This window comes from Lingula anatina, chromosome 2, assembly GCF_051362555.1.
Source record: "Lingula anatina isolate TDL-2025a chromosome 2, LinAna3.0, whole genome shotgun sequence".
In the NCBI taxonomy this organism is placed as follows: Eukaryota; Metazoa; Brachiopoda; class Lingulata; order Lingulida; family Lingulidae; genus Lingula; species Lingula anatina.
The window spans coordinates 2,665,601-2,686,060 of NC_141768.1; the positions used below are offsets into that span (position 1 = coordinate 2,665,601).

The window sequence follows — 20,460 nt, forward strand, 5'->3', positions numbered from 1 at the left end:
TAACAATAAAAAAAAGATTAATATAAGCAGTGTTAATAAATTACGTGAAATTATCAATAAGCAAAATGACAAAACCATGCCATAAAGAATAATTGTTGGTCAAATGCTTTCTGCTGAAAATAAAACAATGTTGCACTAACAAAAATCAGCCACAAAGAATCAAATTATGAAGAATAATGTACTTGAATTATTTAACAAAACTTAATGAAAACTTTGGCAGTTTTAAGTTTTATCTTTATGTGAATGTACAGTTCAAGAAGCAAGTGGCCCATTTCACCATTTGCTCTGGACACAAACTCTGAAACTTAAGAAATTGAGTATGCAACAAATATTGCTGATGCAAAACTATCAATTTTAACCCAGATCTTCCCTAAAGCTCTAATATATTACATTAATTTGAAATACAAAACAAACCACTAATTAGAATGCTTTTTCATCTCTTTTTTTCTAATCTAATGTGTTTATTTGATTGATGAGACAATTCTACTAAGGCATAATAACTCACTAAAGGGCTGATGTATAAATCATTTTCAGAAATCATATTTTCACTCCAAAAGCAATTTTGTAATCAGCATTTGCACATAGGTTGGTTTAATTTTAAATTAATTTTCAAATTACTTAAAGGCATGTGTTGTCATCAAGACTTCCTGAGTATGTTTCCCTTTTTACCCTTAAATATATACGCCATGTATGCTATATATATATATATACAGTAAATTCTCTAGAACTCATGCCATGTTCTGAAATTCTGAAGATGCTTATCCAATGTCCATTAAAACTGATACCATATCACCAACAGCATATCATTTTTTTAAATGTTAAATAATTTTCATCTCCAAACACAGAATCTCCCCAACATCTTAAATGTGCTATGTTCATGGGATGCATGTCTAATCTGTACTATAAGCCAGACATGGTCCTAGCCACTTCTCAATGGTGGCAACATCTTCCTTCTTCCTTCCTGCATAATCCTCAACCTGCAAAAATAAAATAATTAATTCATATAATGTGCAAAATGACATTGATAAAAACTGTTTGTGTAAATATAGATTTTTTAGCTACTGCTTTAAGGTGCTCTCCATTGGATTTTCCTGCCAAAATTAATTATCCTGTTGTAAAGAGCAATTTTTTCCTACTCACAACTTATTGCTTGACCCCTCCCTGTACTTGGATTTGATTTTTTACTCAACTTTTGATTTAATATTTTAGTTTTCAGTGACTAGCTACTCAAAATCACATCTGTCATCATGCACATTGCCTTGTTTTCACACATGAAAATAGTGGGGTGTTTTGCATCTTGGTCCTGGCTACCCCACATAAATTTGTACACCTCACATAAATTTGTATTGAAAGGGCTTTAGAGTCTGAATTTGGAAATATAAAAAGCTTTACAGGACATAAGAATGACTGTGGGGGATTTTCAAAAGTGCAGAGAGAATTTCTAAAAATCCATTTTGGCAGGTAAAATCCTCTGGAGAGAACTTTCAAGACTAATTACTCAATGACAGACTTATTGATATATTAATTGATATACTCAAATTGCAAAACGCACTTACCAACATTGCTTAAGAGGTTAATTGACAGGGGAAATGTAACAAATGATACGAAATTGACATGACATCCAAAAAAAAATGTGACACTATTTTGATTACAACAAATGGTTTTTCTGGTGTATTTTTGTCTGTCTGTCTGTGTGTGTGTGTGTGTGTGTGTGTGTCTGTCTGTCTGTCTGTCTGTCTGTCTGTCTGTGTGTGTGTGTGTGTGTCTGTCTGTCTGTGTGTGTGTGTGTCTGTCTGTCTGTCTGTCTGTGTGTGTGTGTGTGTTTGTGTGTGCATGTGTGTGCATGCGGGCATGGGTATGTGTATTACTGAATTGTGTCAAAGTTCAAGCAATTTTTTCTTACTGGAAACAACAACCCCAACAACTTACAAGGAAGTGACACATTTCAAAAGGTTAAAAATAATACTTGTATTGAAATTTTTGTAAAAAAAGAATCTTCCCTACAGCAAAGACACTGTGCCTTTGTTTGTCATAATAGAGACAAGGCTCAGGTTGTAGATTCCACTGACCTCTGTCTTTTAAGGTATAATGATGAAACCAAAACTTGATTCGACAAGTTCCAGTTCACCGAATCCTTTTATGATTTCCCAGCAGCATAGTCAAATACCAAGTTGTCACAGTACATATCACAAACACAGACATAATTCACCATAACTTGGTTATCACACACATTACTTTGTCTATCAAGTTTCATCTCACCTGATCCTTGTTAATCTTCCCCACAGCAAAGTAGTAGGACTTTGGGTTGGCAAAGTAGAGGCCAGACACGGAGGCAGCAGGCTCCATGGCCAGGGATTCCGTTAACTTTATCCCCAGTCTATCTGGCTTCATCAGTTTCCACATGGTTATTTTCTCAGTGTGGTCAGGCTGGCTGGGGTACCCCGGGGCCGGCCTGATACCCTGGAATGTTATATCTGATTTATCAGAAAGTGAAAGTGAAACCTCTCATAAAAAATCCTGAAAACGTGAATGACAAAGGTGTGTAGCTGTATGTGGGGTCTTGGGGTCATAAATGCAACAACGTAATATCTGGATTTACATATTTATCTTGATGATTTTCATTTGATATCTGTTTGTTTGACAAAATAAACCTCTAAATTGCAAATCTCTGTTTAATCCTTTATTATAATATCAAAATTACCTAAGAGTTATATTTCCATTGAAATGAATGACTTATTTTGAGAAAAAATCAATTTGCATAGTTTTGATTTCATGAATGTCTTATCCTACCTTTCATTTAATCAATATTTCAATCATCTTATTTTACTTTCAAATTTTGTACATATACCTGTCATTGTGTTAGGTGTGACTGTATCCTCAACCAATCTCATGAATGTGACAGTTCTGTCAATATGCTTTTTGACAATTTCAACAAATTCCGAGTGTTGAAGCGCAGCATATGTTTAAGTATAGTTCCATTTTTCCAATTACTCCAATCTATTTTCTACTGCCCTTCTAATCTTTAAAGCCCTTTGCACATCCAGTGCTAAAGCTGAATGTACTGCACCATTCTGACTGTTACTAACATTTACTTCCCTTCACAAGCCCCAAAGTACCTGTACTTTTAAAATTAATGGCAGTGGCCTGGGTGCAAGTGCTCCATTTAGACTACTTTCTTACAAAATACCTAGGCTCTCAAGTTGTCCATCTTTCAAAATGAAGCAACAGAGAAAACTAAACTGAGATGTGAAAAGGTTCTGTGTGTGTGTGTGTGTGTGTGTGTGTGTGTGTGAGAGAGAGAGAGAGAGAGAGAGAGAGAGAGAGAGAGAGACTGAGAGAGTGCCAACCATGGTATATTTTTGCTCACCTCATACTTAATCCTATGCAGATCCTGTGCCCCCAGAGTTTCCTGAGTACAGTAGCCCCAGTATTCCTTCCTCACTCTTTCATGCATTTCTTCCGCGAATGCCTCGGCCAGCCTGTCAGCCAGGGCCTTCACCATGATGATACTGTAGTCGTCCAGCTGCCTCTCAAACCTGGATATCCATACAGGTATATTAGTTAAAATGCTTCAGAGAAACACAAGCCAATGTATGCATAGTGATAGTGTTTTTAAAATAATTAAGTTTATTGAATGAGTATGTTTAACATGCCAGTATAATTCATCTAAGTATAGGTATGTTTCACACTAGTCTATCCAAGCCTTTCCCTGCCACAATTCTAGCTTTCTGTATGTACAGACACTACTGGCAATGTTCATAAAAATAGGTAAAAATCCCAGCATTATCCTGAAAACTTACTCATTGCACATCTTGTCCACTCCAAAACAGCTGACAGCAAACATCCCAATGTAGTCCCTGATACTGGTCTCCTTGGGTGCCACAAAGTCTGAGACACACAGGTATGGATCCTCAACACCTGGCTCCTTCTCTGCCTGGAGAGATAATTGGCAAGAATTATCACAACTTACTCAGTTAGCCATGCTCAGCACTGTAACTAAAGGATACAGGACGGACCAGACCCATGGCATAACAAATCTTTAGACTGGCATTGTCAATGTAATGTGTCAAAACTTAACTGATCTGTGTGTTATTCTAAATTAATTTAAGAAAACATTATATTCGAAAGAGTCAATGTGGTGGACTTTTAACAAAAGGGATAAAATGAAGGGATATAGTTCTCTTAAAAATATGACACACTATCTGAAAGAAAGTACCTTCCCCCTAAAAAAAAATAAATAAAAGCGTATCTATAAAACATTAATCTCTCATCTTGATAGATCAATCCATCTATAACTACTAATAGTAACTGTACCATTAATGTCACAGATAATATAAAATAAAGCATATTACCTGTTGTCTCAACCCATACAGTGTGTTAAGGTATGCCCCTGCCTCATCATATAGCTCTATATCATCCCCTATACTGTTAGCCTTGTAGAATGCTACCACTCCTCTGGCTGTCAACAATTTGTTGTCAGTGATCTTCTTTAACATGGCCTGGGCCTCATTGTACACTTTTTTGGCTTCCTCACCTGTAATGGCATGTGAATGTTGTAACATGCACATATACACTAGAGGATCAGAGAGGCGATACCGCCTCCGGATATTGTACCACCAGCTGGAGTAAGCGCATTCGTATGGACCCCCCCCCCTCCAAAAAGGGACACCATCACCAGTCTTGTGCTTGACAAGCTCTATAAAATGCAATCAACAGGAGTTCTCAAAATATACAAAAGAATATAATTAAAAATGGTCAGTATATGACTTTCTATTCAACTTCAATAGTAACTATGGACCTATCTCTGCCAGTTTTGGAGATATAAGGGACTAAATGTTATAATTTTGCAGTTACCATAATGTGCCATAAATTTCCTACAGAAAAAATTAATTAAAATAAAGAAAAGGTCATTTTGGTCAAAATTCTTGAAATGGGAGGTGCTCTGAAGTTCCAGATGTTCTAATTTGATGAAATAATGTCATTTTTGACCACAAGTTGCCTGCTTTGCCAAGCCTTATGTTTTATTTTTCTGGAGTTCAAAATTAATTATCCATTACCGTACTGCACATTTTGCTTTCACCACCAATATGTACTTTTTGATACAGCGTAAATTTGGAGATAAAAGGGAAGCAAAATTTGCAAAGTTCAGTTCATGGTGAAAAGTAGGTCAAAGGTCAATTTCAAGGTCACATTCAGATTGCCAGTATGACTTCCTATTCAATACAACAGTAACTATGGACCTATCTCTGCCAGTTTTGGAGATAAAAGGGAAGCAAAGTTTGCAAAGTTCAATTTATGGTGAAAAGTAGGTCAAAGGTCAATTTCAAGGTCACAGTAAGATTGCCAGTATATGACTTCCTATTCAACCTCAATAGTAACTATGGACCTATCTCTGCCAGTTTTGGAGATAAAAGGGAAGCAAAATTTGCAAAGTTCATGTGATGAAAAGTAGGTCAAAGGTCAATTTCAAGGTCACAGTAAGATTGCCAGTATGTGACTTCCCATTCAAGTTCAATAGTAATTATGGACCTATCTCTGCCAGTTTTGGAGATAAAAGGGAAGCAAAATTTGCAAAGTTCAGTTCATGGTGAAAAGTAGGTCAAAGGTCAATTTCAAGGTCACATTTAGATTGTCAGTATATGACTTCATATTCAAGTTCAATAGTAACTATGGACCTATCTCTGCCAGTTTTGGAGATAAAAGGGAAGCAAAATTTGCAAAGTTCAGTTCATGGTGAAAAGTAGGTCAAAGGTCAATTTCAAGGTCACAGTAAGATTGCCAGTATATGACTTCCTATTCAACTTCAATAGTAACTATGGACCTATCTCTGCCAGTTTTGGAGATATAAGGGACTAAATGTTATAATTTTGGAGTTACCATAATGTGCCATAAATTTCCTACAGAAAAAATTAATCAAAATAAAGAAAAGGTCATTTTGGTCAAAATTCTTGAAATGGGAGGTGCTCTGAGGTTCCAGATGTTCTAATTTGATGAAACAATGTCATTTTTGACCACAAGTTGCCTGCTTTGCCAAGCCTTATGTTTTGTTTTTCTGGAGTTCAAAATTAATTATCCATTACCGTACTGCACATTTTGCTTTCACCACCAATATGTACTTTTTGATACAGCGTAAATTTGGAGATAAAAAGGAAGCAAAATTTACAAAGTTCAGTTCATGGTGAAAAGTAGGTCAAAGGTCAATTTTAAGGTCACATTTAGATTGCCAGTATATGACTTCCTATTCAACTTCAATAGTAACTATGGACCTATCTCTGCCAGTTTTGGAGATAAAAGGGAAGCAAAATTTGCAAAGTTCAATTCATGGTGAAAAGTAGGTTAAAGGTCAATTTGAAGGTCACAGTAAGATTGCCGGTATATGACTTCCTATTCAATACAATAGTAACTATGGACCTATCTCTGCCAGTTTTGGAGATAAAAGGGAAGCAAAATTTGCAAAGTTCAATTTATGGTGAAAAGTAGGTCAAAGGTCAATTTCAAGATCACATTTAGATTGCCAGTATATGACTTCCTATTCAACTTCAATAGTAACTATGGACCTATCTCTGCCAGTTTTGGAGATAAAAGGGAAGCAAAATTTGCAAAGTTCAATTCATGGTGAAAAGTAGGTCAAAGGTCAATTTGAAGGTCACAGTAAGATTGCCAGTATATGACTTCCTATTCAACTTCAATAGAAACTATGGACCTATCTCTGCCAGTTTTGGAGATAAAAGGGAAGCAAAATTTGCAAAGTTCAGTTCATGATGAAAAGTAGGTCAAAGGTCAATTTCAAGGTCACAGTAAGATTGCCAGTATATGACGACCTATTCAAGTTCAGTAGTAATTATGGACCTATCTCTGCCAGTTTTGGAGATAAAAGGGAAGCAAAATTTGCAAAGTTCAGTTCAAGGTGAAAAGTAGGTCAAAGGTCAATTTCAAGGTCACATTTAGATTGCCAGTATATGACTTCATATTCAAGTTCAATAGAAACTATGGACCTATCTCTGCCAGTTTTGGAGATAAAAGGGAAGCAAAATTTGCAAAGTTCAATTCATGGTGAAAAGTAGGTCAAAGGTCAATTTCAAGGTCACATTTAGATTGCCAGTATATGACTTCCTATTCAACTTCAATAGTAACTATGGACCTATCTCTGCCAGTTTTGGAGATAAAAGGGAAGCAAAATTTGCAAAGTTCAATTCATGATGAAAAGTAGGTCAAAGGTCAATTTCAAGGTCACATTTAGATTGCCAGTATATGACTTCCTATTCAACTTCAATAGTAACTATGGACCTATCTCTGCCAGTTTTGGAGATAAAAGGGAAGCAAAATTTGCAAAGTTCAGTTCATGGTGAAAAGTAGGTCAAAGGTCAATTTCAAGGTCACAGTAAGATTGCCAGTATATGACTTCCTATTCAACTTCAATAGTAATTATGGACCTATCTCTGCCAGTTTTGGAGATAAAAGGGAAGCAAAATTTGCAAAGTTCAGTTCAAGGTGAAAAGTAGGTCAAAGGTCAATTTCAAGGTCACATTTAGATTGTCAGTATATGACTTCATATTCAAGTTCAATAGAAACTATGGACCTATCTCTGCCAGTTTTGGAGATAAAAGGGAAGCAAAATTTGCAAAGTTCAATTCATGGTGAAAAGTAGGTCAAAGGTCAATTTCAAGGTCACATTTAGATTGCCAGTATATGACTTCCTATTCAACTTCAATAGTAACTATGGACCTATCTCTGCCAGTTTTGGAGATAAAAGGGAAGAAAAATTTGCAAAGTTCAATTCATGGTGAAAAGTAGGTCAAAGGTCAATTTCAAGGTCACATTTAGATTGCCAGTATATGACTTCCTATTCAACTTCAATAGTAACTATGGACCTATCTCTGCCAGTTTTGGAGATAAAAGGGAAGCAAAATTTGCAAAGTTCAGTTCATGGTGAAAAGTAGGTCAAAGGTCAATTTCAAGGTCACAGTAAGATTGCCAGTATATGACTTCCTATTCAACTTCAATAGTAATTATGGACCTATCTCTGCCAGTTTTGGAGATATAAGGGACTAAATGTTATAATTTTGGAATTACCTTAATGTGCCATAAATTTCCTACAGCAAAAATTAATTAAAATAAAGAAAAGGTCATTTTGGTCAATATTCTTGAAATGGGAGGTGCTCTGAAGTTCCAGAAGTTCAAATTTGATGAAATAATGTCATTTTTGACCACAAGTTGTCTGCTTTGCCAAGCCTTATGTTTTATTTTTCCAGAGTTCAAAATTTATTATCCATTACCGTACTGCACATTTTGCTTTCACCACCAATATGTACTTTCTGATACAGCATAACTTGAAAACCGTACGGAATACAAAAAAACGGAGACCACCTCCAGTGTTGGGCTTTACATGCTCTACAAAATGCAAAAAAGAATGGGTCTCTAGCATTAACGGTTCCCGAATTAGAGACAGTTTTCAGTTTCGCCATCTTATGGCCGCTACTCCGGTGAAAATGCACTGATTGACCCCAAATTCACGGAGATGAAGGATGACCTGAAGGGTAACACTTTCCAATAATATTATTGGTTAAGTCTGTGTGGTGTCTGAATAACAGGGCAAAAAAATTTTTTTTCGTAAAAAATTTAATTTTTTTGAAAATTTTGGCCCGTTTGACCTTGAAGTAAAGGTCAAAGGTCAAATCCAAGGGCATATTTGAAATCTACACATATGACTTTTGGAAAGCCGTCTGTAGAAATTTTTCCCATAACCCCTTCCGTAGGGTAGATAATTAGCATTTAATTTTGCCATTTTTGGACAAGGGTGCATTTCAATGAGTGCCACACCCAGACCCCAATACCGACAAAGCCCAAATTTTACGTGGAACGAGTTGAGATTATAGGTGACCTAAATCCAAGAGATGGGTATGGGGGGCCTTACCGCCTAGGAGGAGAAGCGGTAACGGTAGTTGTCCGTCGGAGCCGGCGGAACGATCCGGACGGGACCGAAACCATGTGTACCGCCAGCGCTAACGCTGGTGGTACAATTATTATCTTGACAGCAAATTTGTACCCATGCACAACATTACCCTTGTGCAGTAGTTCCTCCTCTAGATATTACATCAGATTTTGGAGCATATCAAGGCAAGAAATATTAAGTCAATAACTTTTTTAAAGTTTATGCAATAGATTCAATTAGCCATGGTATCAAAAGCAATGTAACTGCCTCTTGAAAGCCTTGCTGACATGAAGACCCAAACAAGACCCATCAATACAAACAAAAGAATCACCTACCAACAGTTGGGTCATTGAAGATTTTAGGAAAGCCACGATTTGGGTATTTTCCCCTCAGCTGCCACACATCAAAGAAAGGTTTCCAGTCAATGTATGGAATCAGAGCAGACAAATCGTACTCCTCAAATGTCTTCACTCCAAGGAATGTTGGGGCAACTAAAAAATAAATTCCAACCTTAAAATTCTCAAATTTATAACAGCCACATGCAGTACCATCAAATTCTAGCTTCAGCTTGTAAATCTGAAATAAAGCCCTTTAGCAATCCTTTCAGAATCTTTCATAAAATACATTAAGAAACAGCACAAATATATTATAACTAAAATTAACATTTACATATATCAAAACTGTCACAAATATATACAGCACTGTAGCAAGCCATTTCAAAAGGGGACAGGTTCTTTTTCTGATAAATTGGACTTTTCTCTCCTGTAACTGACCCAATTTGAGCCATGGCACAGAACCTAGATCAAATTAGAATTCAAAGTGGCCTTTTCCAGTCAAAAGTCACTTCTTTCAACCCCCCCCCCCCCCTTTTCCTATAGGCCTGCATCAGCAATGAAATGAAAGAGAAAATAAATTTTGAACTGTACCTGGAGCTGGCTCTGTTGACCAGTCTATTTTCAAAGAATTCTGTCTTGCTTTTTCTAATGACAGATACTTTCTTTCCTAGAATGAAAATAATCCTGAAGAACAATAGTTTCAAATCAATAAATCAATTACACCTCAATCAAAATTAACGGTATATAATATTCATGTTATAGCAATAATCTTACACATGCAGGAAGACAGTAAAATACCTTCAGGGATTCGTAGTGTTCCTCTCTGATTTCTTCATATTCTTCAGCTATTTCTTCAATGTAGTCTGCATAGTTTTCTGTCTTATCAAGCAGGTTAGAACACTAAAGAAATGATTACAAATTACAAAATATGAGAACAAAAAATCACCACTATGATATATGGTTTACCCACTAAAATTACCACCACATATCTTGACTTTGGTCAGAGGAATATCAACAAATATCAGTATTATAAAATGTCAGTTAAAATATCATGTATTTACCCAAGCATGCACTAAGCTCACAAATATTACTCTGATTATAATGAAAACAGTTAAAAATTTTAATTCAGATGAAAAAGATAAGTTTTTTACCACCACGACGCTCTTGGATGCATCTAAAACATGGATGACAGGAGAAGAATATCTGGGACTGATCTTCACAGCTGTGTGCTGTCTAAAACAAGGAATGAATCAATTTAATTGCGATTTCTACAGCAAGATTCATTTCAGTTCAAACACACATTCAATTTATACATTTCATTTATTGTTCCAGATACTACAAGGCAATTTGACTATTGATGTATAAGAGATACATTTTAAGGTATTGCCAAGTAACTTCTAAGAAAAGACTTAAAAATGTACATAAATATAAATTATACATAAATCAAAATATTCTTTATATTAAAATATTTACTTTGATGTGGTGGCTCCACCTATCAGCAGAGGGGTTTTCATGTCTCTCCTTTCCATTTCTTTGGCCACATGGATCATTTCATCCAGAGATGGAGTAATCAAACCAGACAGACCAATAATGTCTGAAACAGAAAGAACCAGTGCCACAGCATACATGGTCAGACCAATCACAGTTTATAAATAACCACAAAAAATTGAGCAGACATACATACATACATACATACATACATACATACATACATACATGTGCCTGTGCAGTGTACATGTATGTGTGATCATTATTTAAGGAATAGTTGAAAAAAACTAAAATTTATTGTATTTTAAAATCACTGCAACTTTCAAAAACAAAGCACACTGGGACAGACTCAGAGGCTTCTTGTTACAGCTTGGGTTATAAAAAAACAAATTCCAGGGATGAAAACAGAGAATGCAGCCTGCCTCTCACACATCCTCAACTGAAATGATACTCTTCTTATGAAAACTTTATATAAATCATCAAGCAACATTCTAGGCTTTCTTTTCATTTATAAATAGGGGGGTCTTTCAAAAGAGGAAAATTTCCACCAAACAAATTTGCAGCCCACATTCCTGCAATCGTTCCAGTAAATGTCTTACCAGCCTTCTCCTGTGTGGCTGTGTCTAATATCTTCTCACAAGGAGTCATCACACCCAGGTCAATCACCCTGAAACACATTTGGATTGAGAAGTATGTAACAGGAAAATACAATACAGTATTCCATGAAAAATCTATCTACTAGCTGCTGATACAGTCCTTTGTGTGTAACTTTTAAAATTATTTTTATTATTTGAAATAATTATGCAATAAAATTTCAGTGAAGCATTAACCATCAAAACTCCACATACTGCTACTTAACTTTTATAGATTTCATCATAATAAATTAATAAGAAGTTTAATAAGAAATTAGTAAAAATATGAATTCTTACTTGAAATTATTGCAGCCAAGTACTACTCCAACAATATTCTTCCCAATATCATGGACGTCTCCCTTGACAGTGGCAAGAACAACAGTGCCATTATAGGCTTCGCTCTAGGAGGAAGAAAATAAAGACATTCAAACTACAGATATAGAAAGACAGAAGCTATGAATTACATATATATTTATATATCATTTTGCAAGACATGGGGACTCTATGTAAAATATTTCTTCTAAGAACTAGATAACTGCTAGCCTGAAATACACAATATATAAACATGTATACTAATTCATACCAAATCCTTTATCCCAGTCTCTTTCATCTTTTCTTCTTTTTCCTTCTCCATAAAAGGTATCAAGTAGCCTACAGCCTTCTTCATCACCCTGGCTGACTTTATCACTTGAGGGAGGAACATCTTCCCTGCTCCAAACAGGTCTCCAACAGTGCCCATGCCCTAGGAAGGAAAAATAAAAACTTCTGCTATCGTCTGTGCTGAAACATTCTAGCCTACTGGACCTAAGAGTTGCCAGGGTCTAAAAATCTACTGGCCTAAAGCAGAAAAAGTAACTGGACAAATTTACAAAATTTTATTTACGAGTCTATAATTCTGCATGGGTCCAGGACTGACAGTGCACATTAAAAATGTGTATCACAAAAGTTAAATTCCCATTTGTTTCATCTCTATTGTCATTTTACGTTTCTCAGTCATATCACTCCTGATGCCTTTAAAATTTGTGTATCATCCCAAGAGAATACAATTCCAATTATTTTCTATTATACAGCTAAAAAATCCCTCACATTTACTTTCCCTACTTCTCCTACTAAAATCCAATGATGATTTACATTATCTTGGTGAAATTCAATATCACCACCCTTCACAAATCCAACACTTAAAAGCAGAAACACTTACAGCCATTAATGGTCCTTCTATAACATTCAATGTCCTTGGGTATAGAGCCTTGTTTGCTCTTGCCTCTTCTGTGTCTTCAACAACATACTTGTCTATGCCCTACAAATAACCACATGATATACCACAAATTAAAAGGCACCTTTTTCTTCTTAGCCTTTTTTGATTTTCAAAACAGCTGTGTATTAAGGATTTTTTAGCTAGGTTGACCAAAAACATTATCTGGGCTTGCATGTCTGTTATTTATTCCTGCTTCAACTTGTTTAACATTCTGCATGGAAGGAATAAAAAATACCTTGATTAAACCATAAGCTAGTCTTTCTTCCACAGTGTTTTTTCTCCATTCTTCACTCTCTGTAATCTTCTTAGCGTCTTTTCCAAGACTCTGATATCAAAAATTACAAAATAAAATTATGTTAAATCACAGTAAATAAACAAATAATATTATTTAATAAAATGTTGGTAATGAATTAACAAGGGAGCAAAATATTTCTTTGAACCAGATTACAAGAAAGGATAAATCAATGTTGGTTTCCTACATGTAAATGTTTCAGTCACATGTATCACACATGCCATAATGTTTCAACTTCGGAGAAGAAATCTTCAAGTCAAAGAAACCAGTCATGAACCTAGCATAGGTTTAAAAAAAAATCTAAACCAGATTTTACTGCAGATCTTGACTGTTCTCAGCAACCATCAGAACTGAATTAAAAACGTGGAATTCTGCGTTTCTGCAGAAGAAGCTCATGTCTGAGAAGCAGTGATTTCACCTGTGCGTATGTGAGGAGTTTCTCCGTGCCCTCTGGGTCTCTGTTCCACAGCAAGTTTTCACACAGTTCCAAAAGTTCTTTCTTGATGCCATCATACACAGGCAGGCAGCCAGCATTCACTATACCCATGTCCATACCAGCCTGATCAGGAAATTATTGATCAATCAATAAATTCTTTAGTTAACAGATCGCCACCAAAATCTGATCAATTCTAATTTAACCTACTTCTGACCCATCCTGAAAATTTCATCAAAATTCATACCTAACTTTTTGAGTTAGGCTGAAATTATTAATCCAACATACGCAAAATAACCTTCTTGGTAGGGGTAATTATATAACATTTCACAAAATGGGCAATAAAAACAATACTTCTATAGAACAATTTTAAAAAATCTAAGTCAAAACTGTAATATGCTTAAGTCATTCTTCTAAATTACTAATGTAGCATATCATTAAATGATACCATGAACACAATACACAAATTAGTTCATTTTAATATAAAATAAATCATACAAGTTATTTTTTTCACATAAATATGATTTTATATAATTTTGTATAATCGCCCAATAACAGGGCAGTTCTGGGTACAAAATGTATCCAATAAATATGGCAGCACAAGTTAACAGTATACCTTAATGGCGTGGTACAGGAACACACTATGCATGGCCTCTCTCACAGCATCCATGCCACGGAATGAGAAGCTGAAGTTGGACACACCACCACTCACACGTGCTCCTGGTAAACGTTCCTGGAAATGCAATCCATCATTGTTCAGTGTTTTGTCTTGGGCTTCAAAGTTTTATTAATCATAGGGTACAACAAAGTTTACAATAGCTATGGAAAGATATTACTGCAGTCAAAAGATTGATTTTATCAAAGAATGTGATATTTCAGATTCTGTTAGTGCAGCTAATGGGTTATAGATTTTCTTTCATGATTTAATATGTAACATACCCACTTTTCTAATATCAAATGCCATACCAACATTTAAAAAAACTCATTTTTCAGAAGAAGGGTATGAAAGGACGTACAGATACGTTTAATATTTAATGGAAACCCAACAAGTCCCGAAAACATAGTCTCACCTTGATGGCCCTTGTAGCTTCAATAAAAGAAATCCCATATGGATTGTGTTCCTCTATCCCAGTGGCAATGGTGAGAATATTGGGGTCAAATATGATATCATACGGATTGAAGCCAACCTTCTTCACCAGAATATCATAGGATCTCTGACAGATAGCTATCTTCCTCTCTGTGTCTGTTGCCTTAAAGAGCACAAGTAAACATATCACTTAAAATATTCACATTTCTACATCATCACCACATAAAGAAAATTTTAAAAAATAAATCAAAAAGACTTAGCTGACATGCTCCTGATCAAACTGCCAAGAAATTTAACCTGTAAAGTTTAAACTGCATTATTTTCAACATTTAACTAGTACTGCTATTCATGAAACTGTAATTTATTCCAACCACATATCTACATTTTATTCACTTGTCCTTAGTAAGCCCAGTGCACAAATCAATCTGTTTTACACCTCAAACTCTCCTACCTGTCCCTCCTCATCAAATGCCATCACTACCACTGCAGCTCCATGCTTTTTAATGACCTTAGCTTTCTGTATAAAGTCTTCTTCACCTTCCTTCAAACTGATACTGTTAACAATACACTTGCCCTGTGTACATTTCAGTCCAGCTTCAATTACTGCAAAGTTTGAGGAATCTATGCACAATGGTACCTGAATGATAAATGTAAATGTATGTATAATTATATCTATATAAACATGAACATATAAATGAAAAAAAAAAATCTTAAAGGTTTCTTTGCAATTTAAATTTCCATCATTAAAAAATCTAATCTTCAGACTGGACAAAACTCATTTAAATTCTGTGGCATGTTTAATTCAGATATTGTAACTTTTTGAAAGCATAATGAATTTATAAGTACTAAAATATGTAAATTCTTATTGTATATTGGATCTTTCCACAAACAAAGTGTAATACATTTTGTGTGATATCTGCATAACTTTTTATTCTTGCCGATTTCTTTCCATGTTGGAAGGTAGTATAGTATAAAATGCACAAAATAACAGGGCAAGTCATAACTGCTCAAATATTACACAAAATGTGAGGAGCAGCGAAATCTGTTCAACACTGCCAGTAAGTGAGCATGGTGTACGTCCTACCTTTGATATGTCAGGTTCTGAAGAGATAAAGTTGACAAACTTTGACATGGCAGCCACTCCATCTAACATGCCTTCATCCATATTGATATCCAGTACCTGAGCACCATTCTCTACCTGGAGCTTGGCTATGGACAAGGCTTCCTGATAAGAATAGACAGGTGTTTAATTTCACCACAAGCTTTGTCTACTTACAGATCAACACTTAATTTTCCCATAGTAGTAGGCTGAATGGGCAAATTCTTCCACATGCAATCCTGGCAAATGACAACTAGGTATACATACTTATGACTACTAATGGGAGATACATACACATACTTTGTTTGATAGTGAACTTTCTGAACTATCCATAAGAATATTCCATATCATACTAAAGCTTCTGTTTTCATATTTTCACACACAAACCTCATATTGATTATCTTTGATCAGCTTGCAGAATTTCCTCGATCCAGCGACATTGCACCTCTCCCCAATATTCACAAAGTTAGTGTGAGGACCTATGAGCATGGGCTCTAAACCTACAAGACATAAACAAAAGTACATGTTAGTCTGCAGGGGTGGATTGAGGCTGTCTTCTGGAAGACCATCAGATTTTCAAGTTTACATTGACAGGTATCTAATTTTCTCTGTCAGAAGAAAGTCAAAAGTGGAGGATAGATCAACAAAGTTAATTCGGAAGACTGTAAGAAAATATCTCTGGGTCTGCCCCTGGTCTGTCTTTAGCTCCTCATAATATGAAATATAAGATCCAAAATATAATACTGACAAGTAAATAACTACAAGTATTTTCGCCTCAAAACATAAATCCTACCTGATAGTAATGTGTAGCCTTCGCGTAAAACAGTTGGTCGCTTCCTTGGAGGATATTTCTGGACAGCTTCTTTTATCACCCTAGATAAAAAAAATCATAAAATTTACAAAATAACCTTGAAAGTATACATTCCCAAACATAAACATAAACAGAATATAATATTAGAATATTTGATCATATAAATACAGCTTTCAGTATAATTTCCCATGTTGTCATAGCATACCTTATGTGATCTGGAGTAGTTCCACAACATCCTCCAATAATGTTCACCAACCCGTCCCTGGCAAAAGACTGAAGAAGAAGATAAAAGGCCATCAAAATACTCATTAGTTAGCCTCACCTACAGGGTAATTTCTGAGAACAGCACCTTGGGATCATTTAAATGAAACCAAGGCAGAGATAAAAAGGCATCTGGGTTTAGAAAAATGTCACTGAATACAATGTTTTAATTAACTTCATTTAAAATAAGTTAAAACTTGTAAACAATTCACTGAAATGAAAATACCAAACCAAACCCTCTTTCCACATGTATACAAATTGTATAACACAAACCCATATTATAAACCTCTTTTCTGTTCTCAAAATTTAATTATTCCTTTTTTCCAAGCAGAAGTCTTTCAGTAACGACATTGGGTTCAATCATAAATAACTTACTCCCAGTTTTTCCGCCATGAGCTCTGGGGTCTCATCATATTCACCAAATGTATTGGGCAGTCCAGCATTAGGATAACATAACACATAGGCCGTGGTGTTTTTACCTATGGACTCAATGAACGGCCGCATCTCACTGGCACCCAGGGCACAGTTCAAACCCAAACTAAATGAAAACAGTAACAAAAATATTCAGTATTATCAATATTAAATGAATTACCAAATCTACGTACTTCTAAGAGTCTCAAGATGAATAGGCTGTAAAGGATCTCATCAATTTACCAAACTTAGGAACTTATTCAAATCTATGTCCAAGATGAACAAATTTTGATTCAAAGCAGGCCCTTTCCTCCTAAAAAATGACCCTTTCTAACCCTCTGATCCCCCCTCCCCATCAAGGGGCCTGGCTTACCACATAGGATTAGAGTGGGACACACTAATGACAAATGCCTCCGTTGTCTGTCCTGACAGCGTCCTTCCACTCTTGTCAACTATGGTGCCAGATATCTGGAATATAGGGAAAATTTGCAGACAGAGATTACAGCTAATGAAAGTATAACATTTTTACAAATAATGTTACTGAAATCATGCTTTCACTTTCACTTCTTCTGATAGGAAAGCTAGGGTTATATGGTTATGGTTAATTGCAAAGGCAAATATGTACTGTGGCAAATATTTACTTTTTTAATAATACCCAAATAACTAAGTTATTCTAATAAAATGCATTAGTCTGAAAAATTTCAGACAAGAGTACTGAGTGAAGTGATTCATTCACTTACAAATATAGGAACAGGTTTGTAGTCTTTTTCAAACAATGTCTCAATTGCAAACAAAGCTGCCTGAAATTTAACACAAAAATCAATTAAGTTTGTAAAAAAATTCTTCCCTAATCAGATTCATTGAAAAAAGTATCAAATCAATATTTATGTCAAGTAAACTAAGACTGTGTGGAAGAATAGAGAAAATCTAAATTTTTACTACAAGTATTTTCATAATTATAGCTATGCTTTATCTATTCTATATATCCTGAAATAGCCAGTGTGCTACAGTATATACATGTATTACACAACACCTAACCAAAGTAACTTGTAGATCTACCACCTTAGAATTTGCAGTGTCAAATATTGTTTCAACTAAAAGGACATCAGCGCCCCCGTCCAGTAACCCTTTGGCTTGCTCTGTGTACGCTGTCACCAACTCATCAAAGGCTTTCAAGGATATAAAGACAAGAAATCAGAATCCATATAGTCCACTTTTTACAAACAAAGTCATCTGGTTTTAAATTCTGACTTCAATATCTCAAATATGGAGCTATGGGATAAAATAAATTTTTAAAAATAATTTCTCAAATGTAACATATTATAACTTATTTTGCATTACTTCACATCATTCATAACTTTCAGATTTTTGGAGAATATTAAGAAAAATGTAGAACTTACTTATGTTCCTGTACTCTGGTTTTTCAACAGAAGGAGATATGGATAATGTTCTATTGGTTGGTCCCAAGGCTCCAGCCACATATCTACGGACACCTGTAGTAATCACATTTTGTTTCTTAGTTCATAATAATAAATAATAATAAATGTGTTGAAAATACTAAAAACATTGACCATGTATTGAACATAAATAGCAAATTTCTCTATATAGTTCCTTTTGTGATGCCTTAACAAGTAGTGTCCTTAGTTATAGATCACTCCTTAAGCCACTATCTGGCCCATTACTGAAATCAAATATCTTCCAGTGCCTATTATTAAAGTGGAAAGTAACAAACTGTACCTGTCTGAGCTGTCACTTCATCTGCAGCTCTGCGTGCAAGCTTGGCAGACTCAAGATTTATCCTGTATGCCTGTAGTTTTAATAAAATAAACAAGTATAAATATATAAAATAAATAAATAAATAAATAAATAAATAAATAAACAAACAAACAAAACATTAGGCAGTATGGATTCTAAAATTCAAATAAACATTTTCTAATATTCTTTGCATTCCAAGACACAGAAAACTGACAGGCCCAAAGTAGAAAAAAATATGACTAACACATAAATAATTCAAAATTACACTTCTGCAATAAATCAATATAAATTACCAAATGCTCCAGTCCATAGTCAGCTTGGGCTACCCAGGTCCCACTGAATGTGTTGGTTTCTACAAAGTCAGCTCCTGCTTCTAGATACTCCTACAATGACAAAAATGTATCACATTGGCAGACATAGGCAGAGATTCTAATAGAGAGTCATTTAACAATAGTCCAACCTCTATCTTGACATCCTGCATACACCACTTATATTTTTTCCATTATAACATTTTAAAATAATTCATAATTTGGCAACCCTAGAAAGTATTTCATTCAAGATACCAGATGAAATATAGGACTTCAAATAAAATATTATTTTCTGATTATTCTTTTCTGATTATTTAACTTAGTACAGTACCCTATTACAGATTTTTTTCTATTTTAAGCTGTCATAAGAACTTACCTTGTGAATCTTCATAATAACATCTGGTCTAGTAAGGCTAAGGAGGTCATTGTTGCCTTTTAAGTTTTTGGGATGGTCTTTAAAGAGCTCTCCCCTGAAATCCTCCTCTTCCAGTCTGTTTTTCTGTATCATTGTCCCCATAGCTCCATCAAATATCATGATCCTTTCTTCCAGGGTAGCAGAAATCTCTGCTCCAATGTCTTTAAAGGTAAAGAAAGGAACCTTTTTGTTTTGATATAAAACAATTTGGAAACTGATTATTATAAGGGCTATTATGAATTGTTTAGGAAGTAAAATATAAACATCTTTCCAAATTATGTAATCAAACACTCTAGCCAACTGGCAAAAGAGTAGGCAAAAAAATATATTACCGTTTGTTTTAAACATTTGAAATAATGAACACATCCTTCGCATTATACGCATTTTCCAGCATAAATCAATGTCATCAGCATCAGTTTAATGTCATATTAACACAATGCTACACTTTGATACGTTGCAGTGTAAATGAGTGTTCTAAGTTACACTGTTATGGAAAGTTTTGAAAGTTTGAAGTCACTGGAGGTGCAAAGTTCACAAGTCCAAATTGAAATCATTGCAATTTTAAGGAACTTTAACAACTAATGTCATACATAACGTATCAATGTTGCTGTCTGCATTTGAAAAATAATTATACACATGATCTGAACATCATTTCATAGACCACACTTCTGACGCACGTGTGGCATTTGTTTACTACAGATGGCGCTCCAATCGACGGTGGTGAAGGAAAGTTCCACTGTCATAAAGTTTTTTATTTTACCTGAGGCTCCATGAGAAACGCTTGCATCTTCTCCGATTGTTGGTGGCATTGCTGAAACTTAATTTTCCACATAAACGATTCTTTGTTTAAAATGTTCAAGTGTTTTATTTAAAATATAATTCAAAGACAGAGCGATGTAACTTTCCGTCTGCTCCCGTTGATAGCCGATAAGAAAATGATTACGGA

The 20,460-nt window shown here is 35.0% G+C and overlaps 1 protein-coding gene across 1 annotated transcript; it reads right to left on the reverse strand.

Moving 5' to 3' along the window:
- Window positions 1-266: 266 nt before the first annotated feature.
- On the reverse strand, window positions 267-20,460 carry LOC106156809 (methionine synthase). The gene is made up of 32 exons (XM_087003191.1): window positions 20,275-20,460; window positions 19,476-19,675; window positions 19,085-19,174; window positions 18,774-18,843; window positions 18,437-18,529; window positions 18,099-18,205; window positions 17,777-17,836; window positions 17,410-17,504; window positions 17,001-17,163; window positions 16,570-16,637; window positions 16,347-16,426; window positions 15,941-16,053; window positions 15,539-15,679; window positions 14,906-15,091; window positions 14,438-14,617; window positions 13,984-14,100; window positions 13,353-13,493; window positions 12,878-12,967; window positions 12,586-12,684; window positions 11,971-12,129; window positions 11,685-11,788; window positions 11,355-11,422; window positions 10,741-10,861; window positions 10,419-10,500; window positions 10,066-10,167; window positions 9,859-9,934; window positions 9,268-9,423; window positions 4,353-4,534; window positions 3,801-3,934; window positions 3,368-3,536; window positions 2,260-2,460; window positions 267-977 (listed from the first exon to the last, which is right to left on the reverse strand). The coding sequence occupies exons 1-32, from the start codon at window positions 20,321-20,323 to the stop codon at window positions 891-893; spliced, it is 3,783 nt and encodes a 1,260-aa protein (XP_086859317.1). The 5' UTR covers window positions 20,324-20,460; the 3' UTR covers window positions 267-890.

Excerpts from the sequence above, each read along its gene's own strand:
- LOC106156809 (XM_087003191.1), bottom strand. The coding sequence starts at position 20,323 with ATGCCACCAACAATCGGAGAAGATGCAAGCGTTTCTCATGGAGCCTCA. Across the intron at positions 16,054-16,346 it reads AGGCTACACATTACTATCAG|GTTTAGAGCCCATGCTCATA; the intron begins GTAGGATTTATG and ends TATGTCTTGTAG. Across the intron at positions 3,935-4,352 it reads TGTATGGGTTGAGACAACAG|GCAGAGAAGGAGCCAGGTGT; the intron begins GTAATATGCTTT and ends TTATCTCTCCAG.